General features: G+C 33.3%; 1 protein-coding gene across 1 annotated transcript in view; it reads right to left on the bottom strand.

Annotated features, from left to right (window-relative positions):
- Window positions 1-27,026, bottom strand: part of AdamTS-B (ADAM metallopeptidase with thrombospondin type 1 motif B) — a 213,503-nt gene that overhangs the window by 186,253 nt on the left and 224 nt on the right. Inside the window, exon 2 of the mRNA XM_089643485.1 lies at window positions 18,480-19,094. Coding sequence (XP_089499611.1) covers window positions 18,480-18,891 — 412 coding nt within the window. The 5' untranslated portion in view covers window positions 18,892-19,094. The remainder of the gene's footprint in view (window positions 1-18,479; window positions 19,095-27,026) is intronic.

Here is a 27,026-nt window from a genome sequence, read left to right on the forward strand (position 1 = left end):
TCGATAGCCATATCATCCATTCACCGTAACTGTTGCTCCAGCCTCATTTTCAAAAAAGTAAGGTTTAATGACTCCGCCGGACCATAAACTGCACCAAACAGTCACACGTTGAGGATAGAGAGTCTTTTCAACAATAACTCTTGGGTTTTCCGAGCCACAGATGCGACAATTTTGCGTGTTGACGAAGCCACCGAGGTGGAAATGGGCCTCATCACTCAAGATGATTTGCATTTGATTCACTCAAGTGAATTTCAATAATTTAAGTGCGTTGTTGAAGCGTGTTTTGTTCCATTTTATCAATGGCGTAGTTTCTACGTGTCAAATGTAAAAAAATGACAGCTTCAAAAGTAACATCTACCGAAATAGCGGGCTATTCAAAATAACACCTCTTATTGAAAAACCCTTTGTTTATTTTTCTGTGTTCTTCAATGTTACATCTATTTGAATATTGATTTTGTTTTCTTGATTGAATGAATTAATTAATGAAATGGAATTAATCCAACATCCATAACTTCCCAAAATCCGATTGAGTTGAAACTCTTCAGATAGACTCGTTGTCGATGACGATTCATGTTAGCATTCACGCACACACGAGCGCGCAAACGCATTTTTCTGAAATTGGTTGACATTACATTTAAACATTTACAGCAGTTAATATACGAAAAAGATGTCGGTACTATTCAATTAGATTAGGTGTTAGCGGTGTTGACTCCAGTCTCTGGGAGGAAGGTTCAATCCTCAGTCAAACAATTTTTTTTGTAATTTAAAATTTTTTTTTAAGGTTCACAGAAGTTTAAGAGCCAGTCCCAGGGGAGGAAGATTATCTTCAGTTAAAGGAAAATAAAATAGAATTTAGAATTGGCTTCTAGCCGGGCCAAGAGGTCGTGCAACTAGGTCGAAAATTGAAAATGATGTAGGTATCGTAGTAAAAAAATTGTTTTAATACGTCGGTATATTTGCTTGAAGACATAAAATAATAATAAATTAATCAAATATTATGTTCGGGTAATCTTTATACGTTTTGCTTTGAATGTTCTTGCCGGTCTGGAGTCCGTTGTTGCTATCCGTTACATCACCTGAGCTAATATCTCATCAATTAGACTATGTTTGTGCAGTCAAGTACACACTGTACACAGACTTGCCAAGTACACAGAACACAGTTGGTACAAATCTACGTGGAAGTCAAGTGTACAGCTGGTCGTGTATTTGTATTCACTGTCAATTGTCATGACTGGCGCCGTACATCATCATACAAGCAGGTTTAATGATTTCGCTTCACATTAACTCCACACAGAAGGTAAATAATTTCCCTTTAGGGATGCTGTAACGATTGTCATTTTGAGGAGAGGAAGGAAACACAGAGGCGGGCAAATCATTCCACCGGCTAACTGTTGAACTCAAGAACGTAGAAAAGACTCATACTCGTTTGACAAATATAAACCGTGTAAGAATGTTTGGGTGCCGAAGAGATAAATGATGCTAGTTCCTCGGGGTATCTTATGCTGAAATGCCGATAGAACAAGAATAACATTCCCACCTGACGACTGAGATCCTGAAGATTGCAATCCATTTGTTAATAAAGGGAAATTTATCAAAGGCACAGCTCGTTTCTGCAGAGTCAATGGTTTTTTGTAGTTATTTTGGGGATCCAGACGAGATGTGGTTGCCAAATTCAACAGTGGGTTGCACTTGCGGTTTGTACAAGGTCAGCAGTGTGCTGTACAAAACGCCCAGGTTCTGAGAGGCTAACTTGAACCGGTAACTTAGAGTTGAATCAAGCATGTTGGTAATCTTCAAAAATTAAACAAAAATTACGTTTACCCATTTCTTAAGAGGAAGCTACGAGCCAACAATGTGTCTATTCTTGGTATAACTTATATTGTAGGTAATAGACATTAAAATCGCTTGAAAAACGAAGATTTGAAGCAAAAAAGTGGTTTTTATTTATTTTGAAAATAATTTTACAATAAAGCAAAAAAGGCAATTAAGTGAAACTGTCACAAATAATCTTAGCAATAATACTGTATTTTTTTTATTGTTTCCTTTACGCGTTCATACATTTCTATTGAAAAAGTGTTTTTCTTAGTGGTTTATATTTATATTCTTTATTGAGTTATTTATTTTTTATTTGTATTCTACTCAAGCGAAGCGATAGTATAACCTTAAATTTATCTAAAGCATATTTTCTGGTATTCATAATGTACACCAATTTCGTAATAAAGATTAATCAAAATAGTGATTTAGCATTAAGCTTCGCCTTAACGGCAATAGCTCAATTGGAAGAGACGTCAGTCCTGGTAAGAATAAATAACATAGATTCGAGTCCGACACGGAATTTTTTTTACTAAGAATCTCTTCAAATTATTAGTAATCCGGTTAAAAACGAGATTGCAGTCCCTTAACAAATGAATGAATAGGTTTTCTAATAAACGTTTTAGTAAAATATTAATACATTATCACGATGACAGAACATTATTTTCGCATTTCGACAATATATATTATTATGTCAATTGCAGGTGCATGAATACTCGTGTTCCGATATATTAAGAATTTACAAAATTTTATCAAGTACGATCTGCAATTTTCTCCGTGCAATTGCAACCATTGCCTTTTTATTTTCTGTGTCTTTGTCTGTTTCATATTTTCATTGAGAGCTGTTGATTTTATCTTCTTAGATAATTCAAAATTATATTTATACTTCAGAATATCCTTCACAGTATCAAGCTAGGGTGCGATGAGGGACGGAGGGAAGGACGTGAAGGGATTCGAATGGAATGTATGTATTAGTTGTAAATTATGAATTTATGGAGAATAACGTCTTGAATAAGAATAGTTTTCCCATTAGATTTTATACTTTTTAGGGTGGCAGGTGTTCGGATAAGGAGGTCAAACTGATAGTAAAGTGTTATGATGATTAATAACTGTCTTGTTTAGAAATCTTATTGCTTCGAGAAATAAAAATCATGTTATTTACATCAGTCAAACCTTATTAAGAAGATTTAGCAGAGATAGAAAATTTTTAAGTTTTTTAGTTAATAAAAACAATTTTCTGCTTCTGTCTGTGATTGTAATTCTGATTTTATAAACTAGGCATTGTTTTGAATTTTTAGTTTCATTTTCAAAATTGGAACTTATTATGTCAAGAATCCAGACAAACAATAAATATTAAAAATAATATTTCGTTGATTTGTATAGCGCCGTTTTTGAGAAAAATATCCTCAAGGGCGCTGTACAAATAAATATATAATAAAATTAATATAATTAGTTTACAATTAAGATTTATAATTATAACTGGTGACTTAAATCTGAGACATATAATATAAATATGTATATTTTTTCAATGTGAAACCGCACAAGAGTCCAAACCAATAGCCAGTGAGACTTTAGAATCGACAGTTGGGATATGTTGTAAGGATTAAGGTAGTGGGGAGGGGAAGGAGATGGGGAAGAGTAAGGTGGGTCAGTACCTGTCTATTCGGGTAAATGACACAACTTAACACAATAAAATTTATTTGCGCACGCTGGGATTAGAAGCCGCGACCTCCGGCTTGCTAGTCGAGATCATTACTCCTCGATTACGGAGGCCGTCAGCTGTGGCTTAAAGATGGAGATAAATTACACATAAATATGTTTTGGGTTATCTGGATTTATAGAGAAGTATAAAATATAGTCTATCTAATTTTAGTACCTACCTCGGTACAATATTTGAACAGAAAATCATTTTCAAAATTGGAACTCAAATGTGTCTTGTATTTTTGTTCAAGTATTTTTTTCACCAAAAAATTAGTTTAATTCTATATTTGAAACGTGTACCTGTTTATTTCTTTTAAAAGTCAGCAGAGTGCTGTGCTATGTAGCTAATTAAAAAATTGTGATTTTTATAGTAAAATATAAAAAAGCTAATCGTCAAATTCACTGAAATTTCATTGTAACGATTACGGAAATAGCGTTGGCTGTAATGAACATTTCCTAATTGATATTTCATATTTATTGCTTATATTAGTACTATCATTAACTGTTATAATGGGTGACCTTTACGTATATATAAATGTACAAAAAATATTTAATTGAAAAATTAATTTTAATGTTAACTTCAAAATAATGCGGTGTTTAAAAATTAGTAAAAAAACACGGTTCCATCTGACGAGGTCAGCTAAAGAAATATTTGTGTTGTTGTGATGTTGTTTAAATAAATACTGTAATTTTTATTGATTTAAGGCGATGCACTACGTCGTGTTATATTTTAAATTGAGCCGCTATCAATAACAACCCTTACGTAGATGGCGATAAGGTTTAAATTCCCGCTTAACACCATCCGCCTGTTTTGATTTATGCAAGACAAAAACATGGCAAAAAAGTGCCCTTTATTTTATTTTGTGGATGTTTTATAAATAACTTAATTTGCCATATTATACAATAAAATCATAACCGAAAATGGGTTCGTAAGTACGAGATTTTGAACTATAAAGCAGTTTTCATAGGCCTTTACATTATCATTTTCTGGGCTTATAAAAAGACTTATCTAAAAAAAACTCGATGATTTCAAAGGCCAAGATGTATTCTACTCGCCGTATTTAATTAAAGCATCTGAAACATTTCTAGGCGACCAAATTTTCAAACCAAAAACACATGATTTTGCATTACTCACGCATGGCATCGCCTAGTAATCGATTTCACGTTTGTACTTAAAACAATCTATATTTGTTTGGTAAACAAATTGCCATTAAAACATTTGTTTATTCTGACAGCGTGTAATATATTTTTTTAATGTATGTATTTTTACAAATTATTCATATTTTATATGAATTTCTACATAGGGTTATTAGTTTTACAAAATAAAATAATATATTTGAACATTTCTTAGTTTCATTTAAGAAGAAGATAATATAAATAAATCAAAACGAAACATGAAACAGAAAAAAAAGGTGTCAACTAGGAATTTTCCATTTTCATTTTGGGAGGCGGGTATGGCGGAAAACAATTATTGGATTACCAACTCCCCTGCTGTAGGGCATCACAAGTGGTACGCTACATTTGGTGACTTAGCAGGCGTTCCCGGGTTCATGTGGGTGACGTTTATCTAGGTTTTTGCGGTGGAATCGTGAGAGACCGGTTGAGAGTGGGAGGAATGGATTCATACGTCCGTCACTCCTAGATAATTTGAGCCCAAGATCCTTTCTCCTTCCCGGAACTTCCTCTCCCTTCTTTCGATAAAAATACCCACTACACAGCATCCCCAAAGATGACATAGGCCTTGAAGGATTTTTTTTGGATCTTTCAATAAGAACATATAAGTTAACCACTTTCAATATAAGTGGATTAAGTATAGATCCAGATAATGGTTAAAAAAATGTTTGCCTACATTTATATACACGGTGTCCGGAAACTCGTAGTACAAGCGGGAAACTGGAGAATCTACACCACATGGGGAACCCAAAAAAAACATAAAGTTTTTTGATTTGAGCATTTTCAAAAAAAAAAAATATATATATTTCGGCTATTTTAGGGTTAAAGTTTTTTCTGGTGTTTAGGGTTGAATAACAGATGTTTTAACCCTGCAGAGCAGAAATATTTTATGATTACACCGGGTTAAATGAAGGGTGATTTCAAAATAATGCTTCAAATCCGAGTTTCTTCATTTGTTTTACTTTCAAATAGTTTTAATTAGTTGGGTACTTTGATCTTCAGTAATAATTTATGAGAATTTGATTAAAAAAAAATTTAAAAAAAAAAAAAAAATCAACTTCAAACTCGATTTACTCGATAACGAAAGCTCAAATAAAAAAAATATATACTACAAAATCGACTCCAAATGTGATGTAGATTCACCAGTTTCCCGCTTGTACTACGAGTTTCCGGACACCCTGTATATATAAAACTTCCTGTAATTTCATATAAATAGATTGTATTTAAAACTAGCGCAGGCCCGTTTAAAATAATAAAATCTGACTTTACCTATCGAGAGATTATTTCTAAGAAATTTAAACAAAAGAAATACAAACGTCAAATGTTGATAAAAAATTGTGTTTGTTAAAACAATGTTATATTTTAGGTTGATAATTTATCGATTGTCTGAATTCTTGACGCAATCAATTTCAATTTTAAAAAAATGACACTTAAATTCAAAATAAATTCGAGTTCATTGAATCCGGGTTACGATCACAGAGACACCCGCAACCGAAATTAGTATTTTATTGTCAACCCTATAGACAGAAAAGCGAAACTCAACTAATGTAGTGGAACTTGGTTATAACGACCCCGCTTACATCGAAATCACGGCTGTGACGACTAACAAGGTGAAACTGTTTAAATTAACATATATTTTCAAATAATTTCTCACGGTTATTACGTGTGTACTTCACGGGTAAACCTAAAAAGATTTGATGCCCAGTCGGTTACAGAAACACTGTACTTAGGTAAGTATTGCAGTAGAAAAAAAGTAAATTTGCAAAACGGACTAACAATGAACGAAATTATCGGCAACAAAGACGGTGAAAATAAGACATAATCATATATATTACATTCATCTGAAGGAATAGGTGCGCTGCTCGCAGTTTTGTCACAATTTGCATTTATTTTTCGCAATAACGCGAAAGTCTGTTCGGTTTTGTTTGAAATATGATTTTTGAATTCTAATGAATTCCTCGTATTTTCCGCCAACGGTGTGTTGTGTTTACCAATTCGGCGAATTACAATAAAAATTGCAAAATGTTCTGTTTGTGAAGGTCTCTTATACTTGTTTCGAAGGTGCGTCTTACACTTGTCTATAAATAATTGTGATAAATTAATTTTCAACATTTCGCTAGCTGGGTCTTCATGCTTTTTTTTATAAAACAATTTATATTATACGCCCATGTAAGCTTTTACACTTGTAAACTTACTCATATTGAATATTGCTTATTTATTAACGATCTCTTCAAATTATTCGTAATCCGGTTAGAAACGGGATTACAGGTCATTAACGAATGAATTGATAGGTTTCCTAGTAAACTTTCAGTAAAACATGAATGTGTCGGAACACATGTTCATAAAAATTACAATATTTTCGTATTTCGTCGTTGTATATTATCAGGACAAATGCAAGTGCATGAACACGTTTTCCGATATATAATGAATTTACGGAAACTAAACGGGACAAATATAAGGAAACGTACTGAAATCCCGTTTATAAACGGATCACCAACAATTTGAAGAGATTCTTAGTAAATTAGCAATACGTTTTTTTCTCCGTTTTTTCACAAACATGTGATAATATGAACAAGTACATACTAATTCAGTGAAGATGTAATCAAATGTAAAATTTGCATTCAAAATTATATGGAACCCATAATATAATAACATCCCTCAATTATTATTATTTTTGAGGAATGTATTATAGCCTTCTTGTAACTGTATTCCATGCAGTTGAACACATCTATAATTTCTACCAAAGTATTGCATGCAATGTAGGTATAGAAAGGACTCAGTCCTGATATATTATATTTGTTGCAATTAAAAAGAATTTTCTATCGAGTAGTTCTAGTTAGTACGCTGAAGATGATTGCTTAGGACGGGTTGTTTCGGAGAACTTGAACAATTCTTCAAATTTCAAAGTTAATTTTCAAGTTCTGTGAAAGATATTTTTAAGTTCTGTTTTTATTTCAGTTCTGTCAAGCAACTAGCCTATAATGACATAATAACAGAATTTAAATAGGAATTTCACAGAACCCGTAAATGAACGTTGAAATTTGATGAATTGTTCAAATTCTCCGAAACAACCCGTCCGACTCAATAAATCAGGACTCTCTATAATTCAATTTAATACTTTTAAAAATAAAAATCAACATGTCTATCTGAGAATTTTAATACTTTTAATTCTTTCATCAAATGGTTTAAATTAAAAATTTCTGTTAGTAGACAAAATTTATACCTAATTAGATGATGTTTACCCGGAATTGTTGGGGTGTTATCCTGAGGAGATAGACATATTGCAGAAATTTCTGTAGGCCTTTTTAAGATATACAATTTCGTGGTATATTATTTTATGTATCCATAGACATATGAATATTAGTAGACCTGCCCTAAGTGATTAAAAGCGTATTATCCCCACTCCCCATACCGGTTCCATTGGAGCCGGCTGTGCTCGCGTATGGCCTCAAGTGAAATTTGAAAACGTGACGTCATCATTCTTGTGCGAACTATGGTCGAGGCATCATCGGTTCATTTTACGAAATAACACGGCAAAATGTTGACTTGTGATATGAAAACTTGTAAAAATAGATGTGAAAAAGAGAATAAACCCAATTGTCGTATTACATTCCATATATAAGCATTATTTTACTTTATTTTAAGCTTATTTACACCGTATTATATGGATCAGTTTTAGAAACATATACTATCACATCACAATGTAGCGATTCTCAAGTGTGCTCATCGTTGTTTACTGGGGTAAGTAAATTATGAAACATTTGTAAAAGTGTCTTAACTAAATACTCTGAAACTAACTACGACTCTGAAAATAGAAGCTGCCTTACTTTGCCGAATTTGGACTTCGCAAATTAGTTCATAACGTGGCGAGTAATTTGCGCTCCCATGTAAAAATGTCTATTCATTCAAAAGCAGATTTTACTTTTAAGGACTAAATGGTGATATTATAATGCGAGATGCCTATTTACTGTCAGATTGATTTATTGACGAATCACAGTCAGCCTTACCCCCTTCGTTCTTCAACAGTTGATTTTACCCCTCGCCATTATCTTCTCGTCTATTAATTCCTATGTCTGTGGATGTATCTCATAAGGTTAAGCCAGCGTTAGCAATGTAGGGCCCGAAAAAATATTTTTACGACTTGATTTATAAAACATCGAATTTTTTCTACTTTCTATAAATATAATATGCATGTATCATATATGTAAACCTTCCGAAAGAAATTTTCTAAATGATAATAGAAACGCTATCAAAATCCGTTGCGTAGTTTAGAAGAACTAAGCGCACAAACAGACAGACGCTGATAGCCACTTTATTTTATACTATTTAGATATTTAACATAATATGTATAATATTTAAAGATATATCTAAGAAATTTATGCTGAATTTCTTCAATTAATATTAGAAAACTATTGACAAATTTGAAATGCTCGTATTACTATGGCGTCTTGAATTTTGTATTTACATTTAGGTAAATTAGATTCAAGTCTATGGAAATAACGTGGCGAAATAAAAGAATTTATTTTAAATTTCACACAGAAAGAAAAATCAGCGAAAAGTCCTTGACTTCTGAATGCTCCTTTAGAGACATAAATAGATTTTCTGCTGTGTAGTTAAGATTCAGTTAACGATACGGTTATTGCTGTATTTTTCTATTCATCTCATTGACGGCATTTTGCTCTTGGTTTGGTCTTTTGCCAAAAAGTCTTTTCCACAAATTGTGACGGGATTTTATACGCAAAAGAAGTTCTACAGAATGTGCCAAAAAAAGCAAACGACCCCTTTCCCGGTTCCATAAATTTATTGTTTAAATACCACATCACTTTCAGGAAATATTAGAGGTACTTTAAAAATCTTCAGGAAAGGATAATGATATTAACTTGAAGTAATCCACTTTAATTATAGCTGTGATGGCCTTGGTTTTACCGGTATTTCAATGGAAGATGCTCCGAGAAACTGACGTCATTGATCGGGAAATGCGAATCAGGAAACACGCAAAACTTGATATTTACCTCATCATGAGAACGGATCGTTTCTACGACTCGTTCTTGAGTTTAACAGCTCGGCTGTGGAACGATTATATGCTAACTCCTGCTTCTTCTCAAAAATACCCTCAACACAGTATTCCCAAAATGATATGACCCCGAGGGAAATGAATTTCTTCATGGCCTCCTGGGTGAATTTTGTTGAATGAAAGTAAAAAAAAAAAAAAAAAAAATGCAATTGCCTGTGTGCGTGTGAAATTTGGTGAGTGAAATTTGGTTCAATGAACACAAATTTGCTTTGAATTTAAGTGTCATTTTCAAAATTGTAACAGATTATGTGAAGTATATTTCAGACTTGCGATAAAGTAGGTACCTCTCTAATATACTATTTTATGAGAAAATTATTTTAATAATACATTTTTTCTTTATTAAATAATTAATCAATTTACAGAGTGTAATCATTTATGTTAACAAAAATAATTCAAAAATTTAGTTTTCACTGCTTTAGATTTTTTTATGTTTCTTTTCTTTAAAAGCTGGCGCTTGTGTTTAAAAGTGTCCGCTTTTGTTTTTAATGTCTTATTCAAAATTATAATTACAATATCCCGTGATTTTTCACGGCTGTCCACTTGAAAAGTATTATTACTAGTATTATAAAGTTGAACATTCATTACTATAACAAGTGAGAAAAATTTACAAATTAGATATTTTTAGTCTTTCTGAGTTTCTCTTAAATATTCGACTACCTCCGTGATCGAGGGGTAAGGCTTTCGACTAGCAAGCTGGAGGTCATGGATTCACATCCCGGCGCACGCAATCAATATTATTTTGTTTTATTTCACCACTTATTAATTAAAAATAATATGTAATAAGTATTAAAACAGTTAATTGTTACTCTTAGGATACAGTATCCCAACTCCTTAGGAGTAACGATAGTGATGTGTATTACGTACCACTTCATCTCCCGTCGCCGTGCGATTGTGTTGAACACGATCCAATCTCTTGTCATATAATTTATTTACTTACATGTACGATCGAGACTGTACCTACTACGTTAACTGCCAAGTCACCCACGATGTACAATGTACGGTTGCTTTACAAATTAACATTTTAAAATTCGACGACGAGAAGATACTACCTACATAGATAAGTTAGTCACCTCACCTCGTTTGCCGAGAAAATCCGAATAAATAAAGCTATCTCCGCAACTGATAATGTGTTATGTCAGCCTCACGCAATGAGATAACACCAGTTCCCCGCCCGCCCGCCCTCCCGCCCGTCAGGTTCAATGCCGCATTGGCCCCCTCCCCCCCGCCCACCGTCATACGTCCTTCACTCGTGGACACACTGACCTCCAGATTCCTATCCACTCCTCTCATTCCTTTCCTTGAAAAAAACCCTCCCCACAGCATCCCCAAAGAAGGCGTCGGCCCTGAGGAAAATTATTTTTCTCGGGCCTCCTGAGTGAAAAAGTTGTAATTTAAAAAAATTATAAGGAACATTTAATAATGGCATAACACATACTAATGCATGGGTAAGAAATGCGAAATATTGCTGGGCAATGCATTACATTATTTTTGTAATTTTTTTTTTAAATTATCATAATATGTCAGAAAAGCCATAAAGTAGGCACCAACATTATTTTATGAATTGAATATTCTTTATTCTAAATGCGTATTTATTTTGATCAAATACTTGACAGATGCTTGACATGAAATAATATGTTATTGAAACGACGCGAATGGCTACCCTTTTTATGAGCGGTCCTACAATTTTGTTCGATTAGTACCTGAATATATGAATTTTCTTCTTTTCTTTTATTTTAATCTTTTGAATATGTGTCTTGAATTTATTATGTCTTATATTAAATTAAAGATATATAGTATAATTTATATTATATAATGGTCTGGACTCACCAGAACTTACCAATTTAATAAATCTTCATATTCCGTCTAGATCAACCCGACAATCTGATTTATTTTATCTACCCTCGTGTAGAACAAACATTCTAAAAAAATCCCCAATTCCTCGTATATGTGCACAATATAATACAAAATTTTACAGCATTGACATTTTTTGTAATAACCTAAAGAAATGTAGATATGAAGTAATGCGTACGATCGATTATTAATATGAGAGTATGTTATGTATCGGGAGCATCTCCTATACTCTTCCTATTTTCCTCTTCCTCTCCCCTTCTTTTAACACCAAATTAATTTTAAGATATTAAAACTTCATTTCCAATTAACTTTAACATAATAAACTTCTGTGGCTTGACTTCAGTTAACTTGTATATTTATATCTATCATTGTATATTATATAAAAGCTGTTTGTTTCTTACAAAATGAATAAATAAATCTATTAAAATGTGTATTTTATTTTAATCTATGAATAAGTGTGTTATATTTTAGACTATTAATATGTGTCTTGTATTTTAAACTATGAATATGTGTCTTGTATTTTTATAATATCAATTGATAGATTCAACACTCCATAGGTAAATGTCTTCTTTTAAAAGACCGGTCGGTGGCCGAGTTGACATCGCGCTTGGGTCTCACCCAGGCGTAGTGTGTTCAATTCCTCGGCTGGCTAAGTCCTCCATCACAACACAAGCAACATTTTCCGCTTACTGTGGTGGTAGTAGGAGATTTTCAAATATTGTCAGGTTATTCGAAACCCGGGAATGTTTGTCTTTCTTTAAAAAAAAAAAGCAATGATATGGGGGCATTTTTTAAATAAATACATTTAGTCCCACACATCCTGCAATTATAATATCCCGTGATATTTTAAAATCTAAAGATTTGTATAAAAATAAAATCCACGCCGCCCGCCTACAGACACTCTTCTTTACATACATATATAGAAGATAGATTGCTTTGTATAAGCACAAGTCTTAAATTATTATAAATAGTTCTTTTATCTACGGATCTAAGATCTTTGATGTCAGTATAAGTAATCTGAAAAAGGTTTGAAAGAATATCATCTACTCTCGAAAGATATTCATCAAATGAAAATTAATAAAACACTCTTCTTATTTACAAAGATGACAATTGTGTTTGGCGGAGATTTTCCTTTTTTGCTGCTATACCTCTCAATTTATCGAATTATAACTATTTCACGTCTTCACGAAACAAGCAAAGAATTAGTTCAAAATCGAGGTTCAAGATTTCACAATAATTTTAGGGATTGCGTAAAGAACAGAAATATAAAAAATATATATGACAGAAGGAATACCGTATTTCTCGGTTCTGTGATGGTAATAGATTATATCTGCTCTTGGAACAATCTTACCGAAGAGTAAACAAAAACTTTTGAACACGTTTCCGCTTGACATTATTAAATGTAACGCCAACAAATGGCATACTTGAGATCCCTCCTACGTATAACAATTTTTTGTTCGTAAAGTATTGATGTTTAGATGACAGATAGATTTGATAAGATGAATCCTTTTGCTTGTACATTTTTTAAGATGTTATCATCATACAAACACAGATATCTTTTTTAACTTTGCAGATGTAACAGTAGTTGCGGTTGGATGTTTTTTCTCCACCAAAGAATGAAGAATTGGGATCATTTGTTTGTAGATGAATCAATACCTTATTGCTATTGCTGTACCGTAAAGGTAAAGATCACCATACATGGAACTAGAATTACATTATCTACTAGTTAATGAGGCCAGTTGGTGAACTGAGTCATGATAGTCACAATCATAAATATCTAGATCGTGTTCTTGGGATGAAACTTGTCGCCAAGTGTTGTTGGCACGATTGCCTTATAAGCAGATTTGGAGCCAGTGGCAGATGCAATGGTGGCGACTGGCAGTCAGTATCCTGCACCTTTGTTTATGCTCAATGTCCTGAACCTGTGCCCTACAACAATGCCTTGTGTCCTGGCCGTGCAGTGCCTTTATTTGGGTCAAGTCAATAAGGACGTCATTGTTGGTTCTAGGTGTTTTTTCTCCACTATCCCATCGTCTTGATGTCTTGATAGGGGTAACGCAAGGTCACTGTGCTGCTGGAGAAGGCGTGAAGGGTTCGAAGGACCACCTACCAGTCCCACTTCTCACTGTCTCTAGTCGGGACTGCCTTTGGTGTACCAAAGCTTTAGCCACATTTCTTATATTATACCTACGCTGCAATGGGAATGTGTTTTCCTTTTTATTGTAGGATGAGAACACATCTAATAGAATCATTTAATGGTAGCTTCTTTTAAATCTTCATGATTTTAAAAACGTTTACCTACGAGTTGACGTGAGTGAGAATGATGAAAGGATAATGGATAGAACTGAGAAACACATCTGGTATGGTTCCAGGTGACAATGAGTGCCCTCAACTGTAGGCTTCCTGTGCCCTATGCCCTGAACCTTCACCATGCATTGTGCCCGGGCCCGCCCTGCCGCAGTGCCGCCCTTGCAGAGTGATGAGGACGAGAAGAAAACCGCGTACGCCTCCGATGACTTTGTCTGGGTCAAGTCAACACGGACGTCACTATAGGCTTTCGGTGATACGAGATACGAGCTTTATCAGCTGTGTGTTCAACAGCCCATAAAAACTATGTAATGATAGAACGCCTTTTATGTAATATTTACACACCATTACATCACGGACGGAGATAATTCAGGCGCCCACGTCTTTTCTTCATTTCACTTAGGAAACATCGGAGAAATTACGTATTCATTTTAATTTTGGTACATCACCTGTTGTAAACATTACTTTTATAGATCAAATGCAGCGAGTTATTACTTCGTTTTAACTTCTCCGGCCTCTGCCGTATTTTTACAAAAGGTCGTAGTATTTCCATTATGTAATACAATTAAAATAAATGGAATATTTCGGAACGTATCCGTAAACTAAAAACGAAAGAAGGAGGAAGCACAACACGGCATAATCACCCTAAATAATCTCGATAAAAAGTATACTGTTAAATTTGCAAAAAAATGTTAAAAAGCTGTTTCAATAAAGTGGTTCATAACCAAGCTTTTTCATGGTCGAGGGCTAAAGCTCTCAACTAAGAATCCGAAGATTGCGGGTTCGAAACCCAGCGTTTACATGTAACTTGTGTTGTTGCACCATTAATACTTCACAACCAATATATTATGCAATACTTGCGTTCCAGAGTGTTGTACTCTCAGTAGCACCCTGGAGAAAGACCACCATTCAGAATTGAAACGTTGCCTGAAATTGCTTTAGCAGTATTCAGAATAGCCAGGTACTTAACCACCTTCCTCTTCCCATCTCCTTCCCATTCCACTGCCTTAAGCAACACAACATATCCTAATTGGGCATGCCATAGTCTCACTGACTCCAGACGGGGTTGGGAACAGTTGGGACGATAATTATAAAAGTGAAAACAACCCATCCTTTTGTTTGCCATAGTTTGAGTATTCATATAATACATCAGCATTTAGTTACAAAGATGGTTTATGGAACCAATACAACGCTTGATGTGTATATATATATATATCGGAAGTAAGTATTTAATGATTCAGAATACGTGGTGGGTCGAGAATTGATCATTATGTTTATTTGAACTTTAGCATCCTTCCTAGCAGTCAGCGCTGGTTAATGAGTGCTAGCAATGAGCGTTTTACACGATGCCTTTTTTCATACCGATCCCCACATGGAAGCTGTATCGTTGATAGCCGAAATGATTTTTTTGCTTTAAGCTAGCCTCACGAGGATATACAATGCGTTATTAGGCGTGTCCTATATCACCACATCACTCGATCACGATCCAATACAAAATTATCATTTCGACATTATACGTAAAACAATGACAGACGATAGAGATCAAATAATGTGCGACATCTTAAGCTATATGAAAAATGGTACCAAAATCACGAATTTATGTGAAAATACGACCCATATGGAAAATGTACGAAAAAAGCTTCGTGTAAAACTTCCATTATAGCAGACTGCACTAATGGATCGATTTGTCTTAAAATAACAAGTGCTTAAATTACGTTTCACTCTTCATTTATGTCGGTCCAAGATTCACTTTTTTTTTCATGCTTTTATATGCGCACTGTGTCTGTGTATATGTATAGAATGACATAATATTTTGTATTTGGTTCGGGCTAGGTTATTTATTCAACATTTTTAACGATCAATCTTATTTAATCATCTGTTTGATTCGTTAGATGGTAACCAAATAAATCAAACAGATTTTTTAAATACTCGGAACGAGATACACAAGAGATTCGAGGTTCTCGTTTTCAAATGAGATGAATTGTTTTGATGAGTTTGAAATATACGAAATCTACCTATCAATCAAATCGTAAAATAAAGGAGGTATTCTATTGATCTTACTAACTATCCTGAGGCTGATTTGTTCGGATTTGGGAACGAACAGCTATTTCCCATAGAATCAATTTATTCACTTTTCGGAACAGCTATTGCAGTCATTGTTAGAAATATGAACTAAACCGTTTTAGACAGGAAAAAAATACTAAGATTTATATAAGGAAATAGAAGTTAATCACAAAATAATTAAAATGTGCACTTCTATGAAACCAAAAGTTCTGACAGCTACATGAGAAAAATTTAAGAAAAAATGTGATTTTATAATTTAAAAGATGTATATAAAACGACAAAAAAAGAGGTGGCAGTAATGTCCATAATACCTTTGTCTAATAAAATATGTGTTTTTTTTTTGTTTTTGTTTTTTTGTTTTGTTCAGATAAAAAAAATACGAGGTGAACAATTTTACGTTTGATTGCAACATTTTAATACTTAAAAAATGATTTGTTTATTTTTAATAATAAAATTAGAAACCAGATTTTATCAGCTTTCAAAAAAAGTTTTTTAGTTTTCAAATGTGTTCAGAAATATCCCATTTATTCAGATTTTACTCAGAAGAGGAAATACACACAAATTCTCCGACTCTCTGACAGCATATGCAAGAAATATAACGGTCAATATGCCAAATGCCGGAGGGGTTAACAGAGGTAATCAAATGCCTAACAAATCTCACCCTTTGCGGTTTATCTATATTCATATATATTGTAATATGGGGTGACTTTTGATCATAGCGGATATCAGCAGCAATTTCCCCTGCCGCTAAAAATTTAATCGTTTCTTTTTAGAGAATTTTTCGGACAATCCGGATACAATAACGCTTGGAAAATAAGTTTCAAATTAGTTAGTTTCTAGTCTTATTCAAAAATATTATCGGTTGATTTGTGAAGCTGTTTTCTCTTAAATATAATTTTTTTCAGTGACAGTAAATCCTTGAATATTTAGACTATTATAAATTTTTCATACACTTTTTGGTATTATTATAATAATACCAAAAACGTACCATTGTAATAAGCGAATAAAATATAAATTTATCAAAGTCTTCTGACCGAGTTTTATTTTGAATCCCCAAAAAAATAAACAAATATGAATTTAGACGTTTTAAACAAGTGACATAAAATTTTCCGACATAAACGCTTTTACAAAAAAAGTGATTTTGTTTCAAAGTTGAAAATTGATCAGAGTCCTTTTACGGTACTGCTTTTTTACAACTAGTATTGTAAGATATGATAAGTGTTTCATTTATTACATTGTGTCAGATCTTCCCGAAACGCCCCCGACTTCTTTCATTCGCTTACACCACCAACAACTTGCTTCCAAGGTATTCCCAAACGTTCTTCTGTTTTCAAAACAAATGCACTCGAATTTGCACTATGTTCTTGCCATTGTTCCAAATTTAAAATACTTTTCCAGCAAGGTGATGGTTAGGGAGAGGTAAGAACTGGATAAATGACTTCCCGGTAGGAACAAAGTATATTCTTATTTCAAAACCAAACATCAATAACCAATATGTTTATGTCTGGTAAAGTTTTGTTCTGCCATAAAGCATTAAACGTACGGGCAAAGATAGGCAGTTCGCAGTTCACATGTTATGAAACTGTATTAGCAGTATATGTCTCCACAAATAGATTGCATTAAATTTATTATTAAAAGTAATCTGCTCTTGGACTCGGTAACTGCTATCTTCTATGTACGAAATATGAAAATAATGTTAACGAAATAAAACCTCCGATTGATAGAAGTACCTATTATGTTTCGCCCACTGATTTTGCTAACGCCTAAGCTTTTGAGAGACAAGCCATTACGTAAGTTTAAATATTTCTTAAAATTTGCGATTTCATTCAAAGTCAACCAATTTTCTTTATCTATGTGAGACCCAACTGCTTTCAACCGTCTGTAGCCAGTGAAACTATAGCAACCCCAATTGGGGCTTATTGTGAGGCTGAAGGAAGTAAGGAGGGGAAGGAGGTGGGAAAGAGGAAGGTGGTGGAGTGCCAGGCTATTCAGATCTACTCACCAAACACGGCAAAAGCCACTTTTAGCAACGTTTCAATTCTGAATGGTGGTCTTACACCAGGGCGATACTGAGAGTATCTTCTACTCTGGCACGTGCCTCGAGTATGTTATATATTATTTTAAACGAATATATTGTGAAATAACACAAATTCATGAAATAAGATTTGAACCCGCAATCCGAAGATTGCGGTCCAAGCGCCATATCCCTCAACCACGGAGACAGTAAAAAACATATACATATATGAAAAGAAGAGCGTTCAGATGTAGATTCCTTTTATATACAAGTCTACACTTATTCCGATATTTTTTCACACCAAACCTTCAAAACAGTAGGAAGGTCAATGTCTAAATGAGATGTCAAAACCACCACCTTTTTCCACCAGCAGAATTTTTAAAGAAGTTTTGCTCAATTGACGTTCAACATAAGAGAAAAATTGGTGTCGAAATCTGATTTAGAAAAGCTCTTCAGCTAGAACATGTATATTTTTGAACTCACCTAGGATTTCGTCTTCGATGGACCTCTGTTCGCGGTGTAGTGTCTCGGTCTGCGGGTGGTTATAAGACCCCTCGCTGGAGTCGCCGCCCCCCGGGCTCTCAATGGCAACCGGCTCTCGAGGGATTTCTCCCGAGCCATCCTCTTTCCACTGGGCCCCCTGCTCAAGGAGCCGGAGCTCCTGTCCCGCCGTCAGCTGGGATTGGCCGGATAGGATGTCAGCGAGAATGAACGATCGCACATCATTCGTAAGAAGAGGGTCGCTGAGGATCTTCTTATTGTTGTAGTTGTCTGTGAAATCTCCCCCATTGTAAAAGTTATTGTTACTGATAAGTCTCGCGTTGCTCCACCCCAGAAGGGTTTGGAAGAGCAGCAGCTTGAAGAACAGAAACCACCCAGGCCTCTTGAGGTACATGATGCCACTTCACGCGTCACTAACTTGTCCCATGCACTGTCCACTTACCACTGTCCCGCACTGATCACATCACACTGCACTTGTATATTCATCGAGCCAACTTCCAAATGATTGATTATTTACGTTTTCGAAACAGTCTACCGGATTTTCGCGGTCGTGTGATCGATCACTCTTTTGTGCGAATCCATATGTCTTGTTCCCACCTGAAGCAAAGAAAAATAAGGGGAATTTATTTATGATATAAGTACCCACCTTAAAATACACAAAATAAATTATTTCTATGATTAAAAACTTATTATAAAATAATTTTAAATTTAAATTTTATTAAATTATTTAAATAATATAATTCATTTAATTATACAACGTAAACATACGACTAAGAATACGACTAAAAATACGAGATAAAATGCAACATTCTTCTACAATACGTATACAATCAACTCTCAGACACACTCAATATCCAATATGATTAATGATTTGGTCAACAAGTTTGGGGGTACTGTTCATATATTTACTGACACCATTTATAGAATTAAGCGTAATCTTTACCATCGCTTTGTTGGATCCTACAAATTATAGCAGCGTTGGTAATGTAGTTTTAGTGATTTGTCTTATATGTAGTATTGTTCTAGTTTTTGTGTTTAATTCGTAGAACTCTATTTAATTTAAAAGAAAACATTCCGATAAGACCCGTTGTATCTTCTATAAATGCTCCTATAACAAACTTTGCGAAAAAACTTAACTTCATCTTCGAAAAAATACTAATTTTTCACCACGTTACATTGTCAAAAACTCAATAGAACTTGTTAACAAAATGAAAAACTTTGATCTTCCGCATAACTGTCATTTCTTTATACGTAAAATTCTTATTTAGTAACATCCCCATTAAAGAATGCCTTAAAATAATTGAAAATATCCTAGAACAATCAATCCAATAATAAGAAAAGAGTTATTCCAGCTCATAAAAATTTGCATCCAAACAAATAATTTTCTTTTTAATGATACATATTTTGAGCAATTGGGCGGTCTTCCCATGGGATCCCCATTAAGCCCACTTCTAGCGGAGATATTTATGGATCATATTGAAAATATAATTCTTAAGTCTCCCTTAGCTAAATATATAATATACTATGTCAGATATGTAGACGATATCTTAATATGTTGGAAAGGCACCAACTGTCAATTAGATATCTTTATTAATTGGGCCAACACTGTAAATAATAAAATCTGCTTCACAGTCGAACATGAGATCAAAGGTAAAATATTTTTTTTAGATCTAACAATTGGAAAGAGTAATAATCTACATACTTTTGAAATATTTAGAAAACCAACTTTTACAGACACTACAATAAATGCAAATTCAACTCATCCTTCCCCCGGTCTCATTAGTTATCAGCTTACCATTCAATGGTACATAGACTCATTAACATTCCCTTGGACAATAGAGCGTATGAGAAAGAAAAGGCAACGATACAAACCATCGCGGTTAATAATGGATAAAACATAAAAAACATTGAAAAAATTATTAAAAATAAGAAATATAAAAATAAAATTAATTTAATATATCCGGCAAATAATAAAAATAAAGAAAAAATTGCATGTCTCGAATTTATCGGTCCAATATCCATAAAAATAGCAAAATAAATAAAAAATGCGGTCAAAATATAGCGTTCAAAACCAATAATAACATAGGAACAAACCTTAAAAACTCTAAAAGTAGAACTCCTAAACTTAATAATAATGGCATATATGAATTAAAATGTGACCACGCCGATTGCAACGCTACTTATATCGGACAGACAGGAAGGGCTTTCTCAACTAGATTCAAAGAACATATAAGATGTTATAATAATAAAAGCACCTTTTCAAAATTCGCAGAACATCTCTTATGAAATAATCACGTCCCGCTTGACAACAATGAACTTAAACCCTTACACATAGAAGGAAAGGGCCTTAGATTAAATTTACTTGAACAATTAGAAATCAATAAAAGAACCAACGACCCTAATATAACATTAATTAATAAATTAAGGAAAATTATTTATTTCCCGCTTCTAAGTATGTTCACAAAACCTAAACAATATAACACATTTAAATAAATTAATAACTGCTACATCATAATTAAACAATTAAGATAACATTAATGTGGGGAAAAACAGACTTCAAAATACCCCCACAGAATATGAAATCTATTATCACAATTATTTTTATCAGTAAATTGGTTTAACCGGTAATAAATAATTTTAAATTTGGGAGGGGGGGAAATAGAATCTTATTAATAAGTCGTCTAAACGTGGCTAAACCACAGTTTGAAAATGGCCTTAAAATATAAATAAGCTTTAAAATAGCCAAAACAGCTGTAACTGATTAACTAAAATTAAATATAACAAATATTGTTAAATTTGAATTTACTCTTAGATGTTTTACTAACATTTTTTAAAAATATTTTTTATTTACCATTTTATCGTTATTTCATGTTTTAAAAATTTTGTGATAATTTTTCGATGGATCACTAGGTATATTTTTTTCTTATCATCAATGTCCACTGGGCGTAAAAACAAAAACAAAAATAATATATGATTCAAACTAACAAAAACTAACGACGAGGCTATGAAAAATAAAATGAGGAAGATACAAGCCAAAAATGTGTATATTCTTGGTATACCTTATATTGTGGGTAACAGGCATTAAAATCGCTTGACAAACGGAGTCTAGAAATGTTCAATTTCAAGCAAAAAACTGTTTTTAAAAAATTTATTTTGTAAATAATTTTGTAAGAAAGCAAAAAAGTTAATCAAATGAAACTGTCATATATTGTAAGCTATAATACTGTATTTTTTAAGTTGTTTTCGTTGCGCGTTCATACATTTCTGTTGAAAAAATATTTTTTATAGTAGTTTACATTTATATTTTTTAATGAGTAAGTTATTTTTTAATTTTTAAACCTTCAATTTATCTAAAGCATATTTTTTGGTATTCACAATGTACACTAATTGAAAATTTTATAAAATGTTATTCAAGTATGAAATTAGCAGTAAGCACATTTTATTTTTTTAGACGATGAATTAGTTACTTCCCGAAGGATTTAACATGGGTGCCTTGGTGTGTTGTGTTGTTGTGAGGTGTGTTCAGAATGTGCCTGCCCGACTGTGCCTGACTGCGTGGGGTTCCAGATCGGAAGAGGCTGGTTTGGGGATACTCTTTGACCTCTCCAACTGGTATATCGACCCATTGCCTTGCGCCGCAGCGGGAGGGATAGATGACACATCCGTCACTCTTGGACACACTGATCCATAGTTTCCCACCCACCCCACATATGTTTTTACTTCCCAGAACTGCCCTCTCTATCTTTTCCATGAAATACCCACCACACGGCATACCCAATCTCCATCAGCTCTGAGTGAAATTAATTTCCTCAGGGTCTCCTGTGTGGGTCTCATTTAAAAAAAAAATCATTCGACAGTTATTGTTTATCTTTTTAACTTCAATATTAGGTTCATAATTTATAGATGATGCGGTGCTGATTGAATGTTCCTGTTCTACATAGTCCCACGTGCCCGCCAGTTAACGTGAATGGGTGGCAGAGTGTAACATGTTACATATGTTTAGCGATAACCGGGTCGGGACCTGTGATAGCCGCTCCGCACGCCCATCACCATTGACCGATGCTGGGCGCCAATTCTCCACTATCCACAATAAGCATCATTCAATATACATATGTACGTATATACACATCAATTCATTCATACTCATACTCGGATGTATACACCAGGTACGGGATACGCATCACCGTTCATTCGCACTTTGTTCTGAACACTACGCAGATACTAGATAAAAACACATTGAAAGTCTAGCACGGAAGATCGATAAAGCCCTATGGTCAAGTAGCGATATTTGCGAACACGGTCAGAATATGATTGCGACAGTCGGTTGGTGAAAGCCGCTACTTTCAGCGTGGCCTCCAAGGTGTCGGATAAGCTGTCAATTTGCAAAACTTTTTGGATAATTAGATCCAAAATAACTGCCTTATCAATGAATAGGGGTGAACAAACCAAGCTCTTAGAACTGAAATAACTCGTATACACGAACCATAGACTCAATTAATTCACCTAAGAGGCGATCAATTGATTCCGTCCCAGCTTCGAGAAACAAAATTCTTGGTCAAGGCTAATGACCTCATGAACTAATTAATTCCCTTTTTAGTGTCAAAATCAAGCTAACTGGCAATGTATATTAAGGCGATGCCATACGTAGTAATGCAAAGTCATGTGTTTTTCGTTTGAAAATTTGGTCGCCTAGAAATATTTCAGATTCTTTAATTAAATACTGCGATTAGAATACATCTTGACCTTTGAACTAATCGAGTATTTTTAGATAAGTCTTTTTAAAAGCCTAGAAAAAAACAATGTATAAGGCTTACTTACTTACTTACAAACCGATTTTCGGTTATAATTTTATTGTATAATGTGGCAAATTAAGTTATTTATAAAATGATCGAAAAAAAAGTTAAATATTTATGCCTGAACATCAACAAAATAAAATAAAAGGAACTTTTTGGCCATGTTTTTTTCATGCATAAATCAAAACAGGCGGATGGTGCTAAGCGGGAATTTAAACTTTATCGCCATCTACGTAAGGGTTTTTATTGATAGCGGCTCAATTTAAAATATTACACGACGTGGTGCATCGCCTTAAAGTTAATATTTTTAATTTGTTAGTTTTTTTTACTTTTACGTAGCCGTCTGACGTTTTGAAATGTCAATTCACAGAGAAATGCGCCAGTGTTGCCAGCATATATAGATTCTGAATTATTGCGTTACATCGGTCTGAATATTAAACATCGCGACCGTGCTAGGAAAATCGGTATCGTCCCCGACTTCTTTGATCATTCAAACCACTTTCTAAACAGTTCTAGCACTAACAAGAACAAACTTCGAAATTTTCATTGAAATAAGTACAATAGTTTTGAAGTCTATGGAGCACCAAAAAAGAAACATTCATTTATACATTTACGAGAGATTCACACTCCGTACGGTAATCTCGATTATGTCCGGCGCCAAAATTCCGCTACAAGCATAACGTAATATGACCACTGACCTGTGACCGAGCTCAATTATGCAAAAACACATTCAAATATTTACGACTATCATGATATGGTGGTCAAGAACATTCAAATAAAATTTTTAAAAAATGTGCAGATATGGACAATGCGCAATCCATCTTTAGTCACTCATGTCCTTTTTTTGGGATCGTTGTGTGATGTGACATCATTTTGACGACCTTTGTAGCAAAGTGGTTTAAGTTAGGGTTAGTTTACACAGGGTTAGAAACCCAGCTTCGGGAAATAATCAAATGTCTGTATGTCTGTCTGTGTAACTCTAGTTCGGATTTAATGAAAAAAAATTAAGTGTCACTTTGAAAATTGGAACTGATTGGGTCAATAATTCATACAAACCCTGAACCTACCCATAATAAATTATTTTAACTGATCATTATTTTATTTTTAATTTTCAAAAGTGGAACTGATGTGTCAAAAAATCGCACTATCCCGTGATTTTTCACGAGTCTGTGCTAGTTAAATATTATTTATATAACGTAACTTACATCACAATTTATTTACTCGTGCTATACATAAATCATGTTTTTTCTCATAAACATCAACCGAGGTTAACAATTTAAATTTGATTGAAGCAAACATAGAGTAATCACAAACATACATAGAAACACAAAATATTTCAAATAGAAAGAAAAGTAATGTATTAGATGAGTTACGAGATGGGTAATTTGACTGTATATCGTAACAATATTTGAACAATTAGAAATGTTTATTAGATTGGAATCTCGTTCCCGAGGGAACATGTATTAGGTCACCCACTTGGTCGTAAATATGCATTAAATCACAACTTATAAGTCTTGGCTGTCACTAGCCACAAGTCTTAGATGTAAGTCACTAGTTACAAGTCTTAGAAATTAGTCGCTATTTATAAGTTTAAGTTATAAATCACTAGTTATAAGTCTTAGATGTAAGTTACTACTCTTAGAAGTTAGTTGCTAGTTATAAGTCAAAGTTGTAAGTCACTAGTTATAATTCTTAGCTGTCTGTAGCCATAAGTCTTAGATGTAAGTTAATAATCTCAGAAGTTAGTTGCTAGTTATAAATATGAGATGTAAGTTAATAGTGTTAGAAGTTAGTTGCTAGTTATAAGTATTAGTTGTAAGTCACTAGCTATTACATATGTCTTAGGTGTAAGTCACTAGTTACAAGTCTCAGAAGTTGGTTGCTAGTTATAAATATTAGTTGTAAGTCACTAGTTATAAGTCTCAGAAGTTAGTTTCTAGTTATAATTATTAAATGTAAGTCAAAAGATATAAGTCTCAGATGTAAGTCAAAAGTAATAAATCTCAGAAGGTAGTTGCTAGTTATAGGTCTTAATTGCAAGTCACTAGCTATAAGTATTCGATGTGATTCTCTTGTTATAAATCTCAGAAGTTAGTTGCTAGTTATAAGTCTTAGTTGTAAGTTACTAGTTATAAGTCCCAGAAGTTAGTTGCTAGTTATAAGTCTTAATTGTAAGTCACTTACTATAAGTCATAGATGTAAGTCACTAGTTTTAGGTTTCAGAAGTTAGTTGCAAGTCATAAGTCTTAATCGTAAGTCAATAGCTATATGTCATAGATGTAAGTCACTTGTTACAGGTTTCAGAAGTTAGTTGCTAGTTATGAGTCTTCATTGTAAGTCACCAGCTATAAATCTATAAGTCCAAGTTGTAAGTCACTAGTTGTAAATCTAAGCTGTAAGTTATTTGTTATAAGATTAAGTGATAAGTCAAATGAATTATGTTATAAAGCGCCATTGAGGTGATTTTCGCACGAAAACGGCACTACAGAAATAATACAATCATTAAGATACTTTCGGTAATGCCCTAGTTAGATAATATTACAAAAAACCTTGCTTGACCTTGCTCCCTTTCTTTTTCCCTATTTATCACATCTTTAAGCTTTTCTATAATACATATAAACAACATGGATGCCTTGGCAACTAAAAGTCTGGTTGTTGGAATTCTTGTGTGGTATAATAAAAAATAGGACATTTAGGATCTAAATCACTAGTTTTCAGTTTTAGTACTGCTTTGTTCGTTTATCAGGTAAATACAAACACAAAACATTTATCAAATTAACACTTACACACGTGAAATTAGTAATTTGGAAAAAAAGAAAATTGATCTTCCATAATGGAAAATATTTTGCAGATTTTCATTGTCTGTTTGGTTTGGAACATGCTTATCGTGAACACAAATCTAAGTATACTTTAGTATAAAAATACTTCAGTAGGATACAGAACTGCGGAACAAATTGTGCAAATATATAATATATGCTATGGACCTGGTTTAACTTCCAATTTCTATCTTTATTTCAGTACATATCAAATATGCGAAATAATTTGCGGAAATATTTATGAGTTCAAGGGTCTGCGGATTGCGAATTCAATCCCCGTCGAAGTAACAAACTATTAAAAGTATTTTTGTATAATATTTAAATATAATTATTGTATTTATTTTAAACGTCTTTAATTAAGTTAGTTTATAATAATAGTGAACTAAGACCAAAACGGTTTTGATATAACAAAAAACTGATTATAAAAAAGGTTAATTTTAATGTAATGATTTAAAAAATCTTTGAATCAACCATTTATTATCATTGTAAACTTTGCATAATATAACTTAAAAAGAAATTTTTTCCGCATTGATAAAAAAATTATAATATTTTATATTAGCAGTAGCATTTATATATAAATCTACTTTTAAAAAGGAAAATAAAACTAATTAATTTAAACGAAACATGAAACAGAACAACACACAGAAAATAAAAAAAAATACGGTTTAAATTTGAAATCGAATCTAGGATCTCTGAATTGCCGGGAAAACACCTCTAACCACTCAGCCATTGGGACATTTTTATCGATTTTATATTACAAATTCAGAATTAACAATTGCAATTAAATCTTGCAATTTTTTTTAACTTTTATGTGTCTTGTTCTGTTTCATGTTTTGTTTAGATTTATTGGCATTATCTTCTTATAATCAAATAAAACTAAAGTTATCCAGTAAAAAAATATAGTTTAAAAGTAAGGAAAA

This window comes from Hesperophylax consimilis, chromosome 2, assembly GCF_061612785.1.
Source record: "Hesperophylax consimilis isolate HC1 chromosome 2, BYU_Hcon_1.0, whole genome shotgun sequence".
Classification (NCBI taxonomy): Eukaryota; Metazoa; Arthropoda; class Insecta; order Trichoptera; family Limnephilidae; genus Hesperophylax; species Hesperophylax consimilis.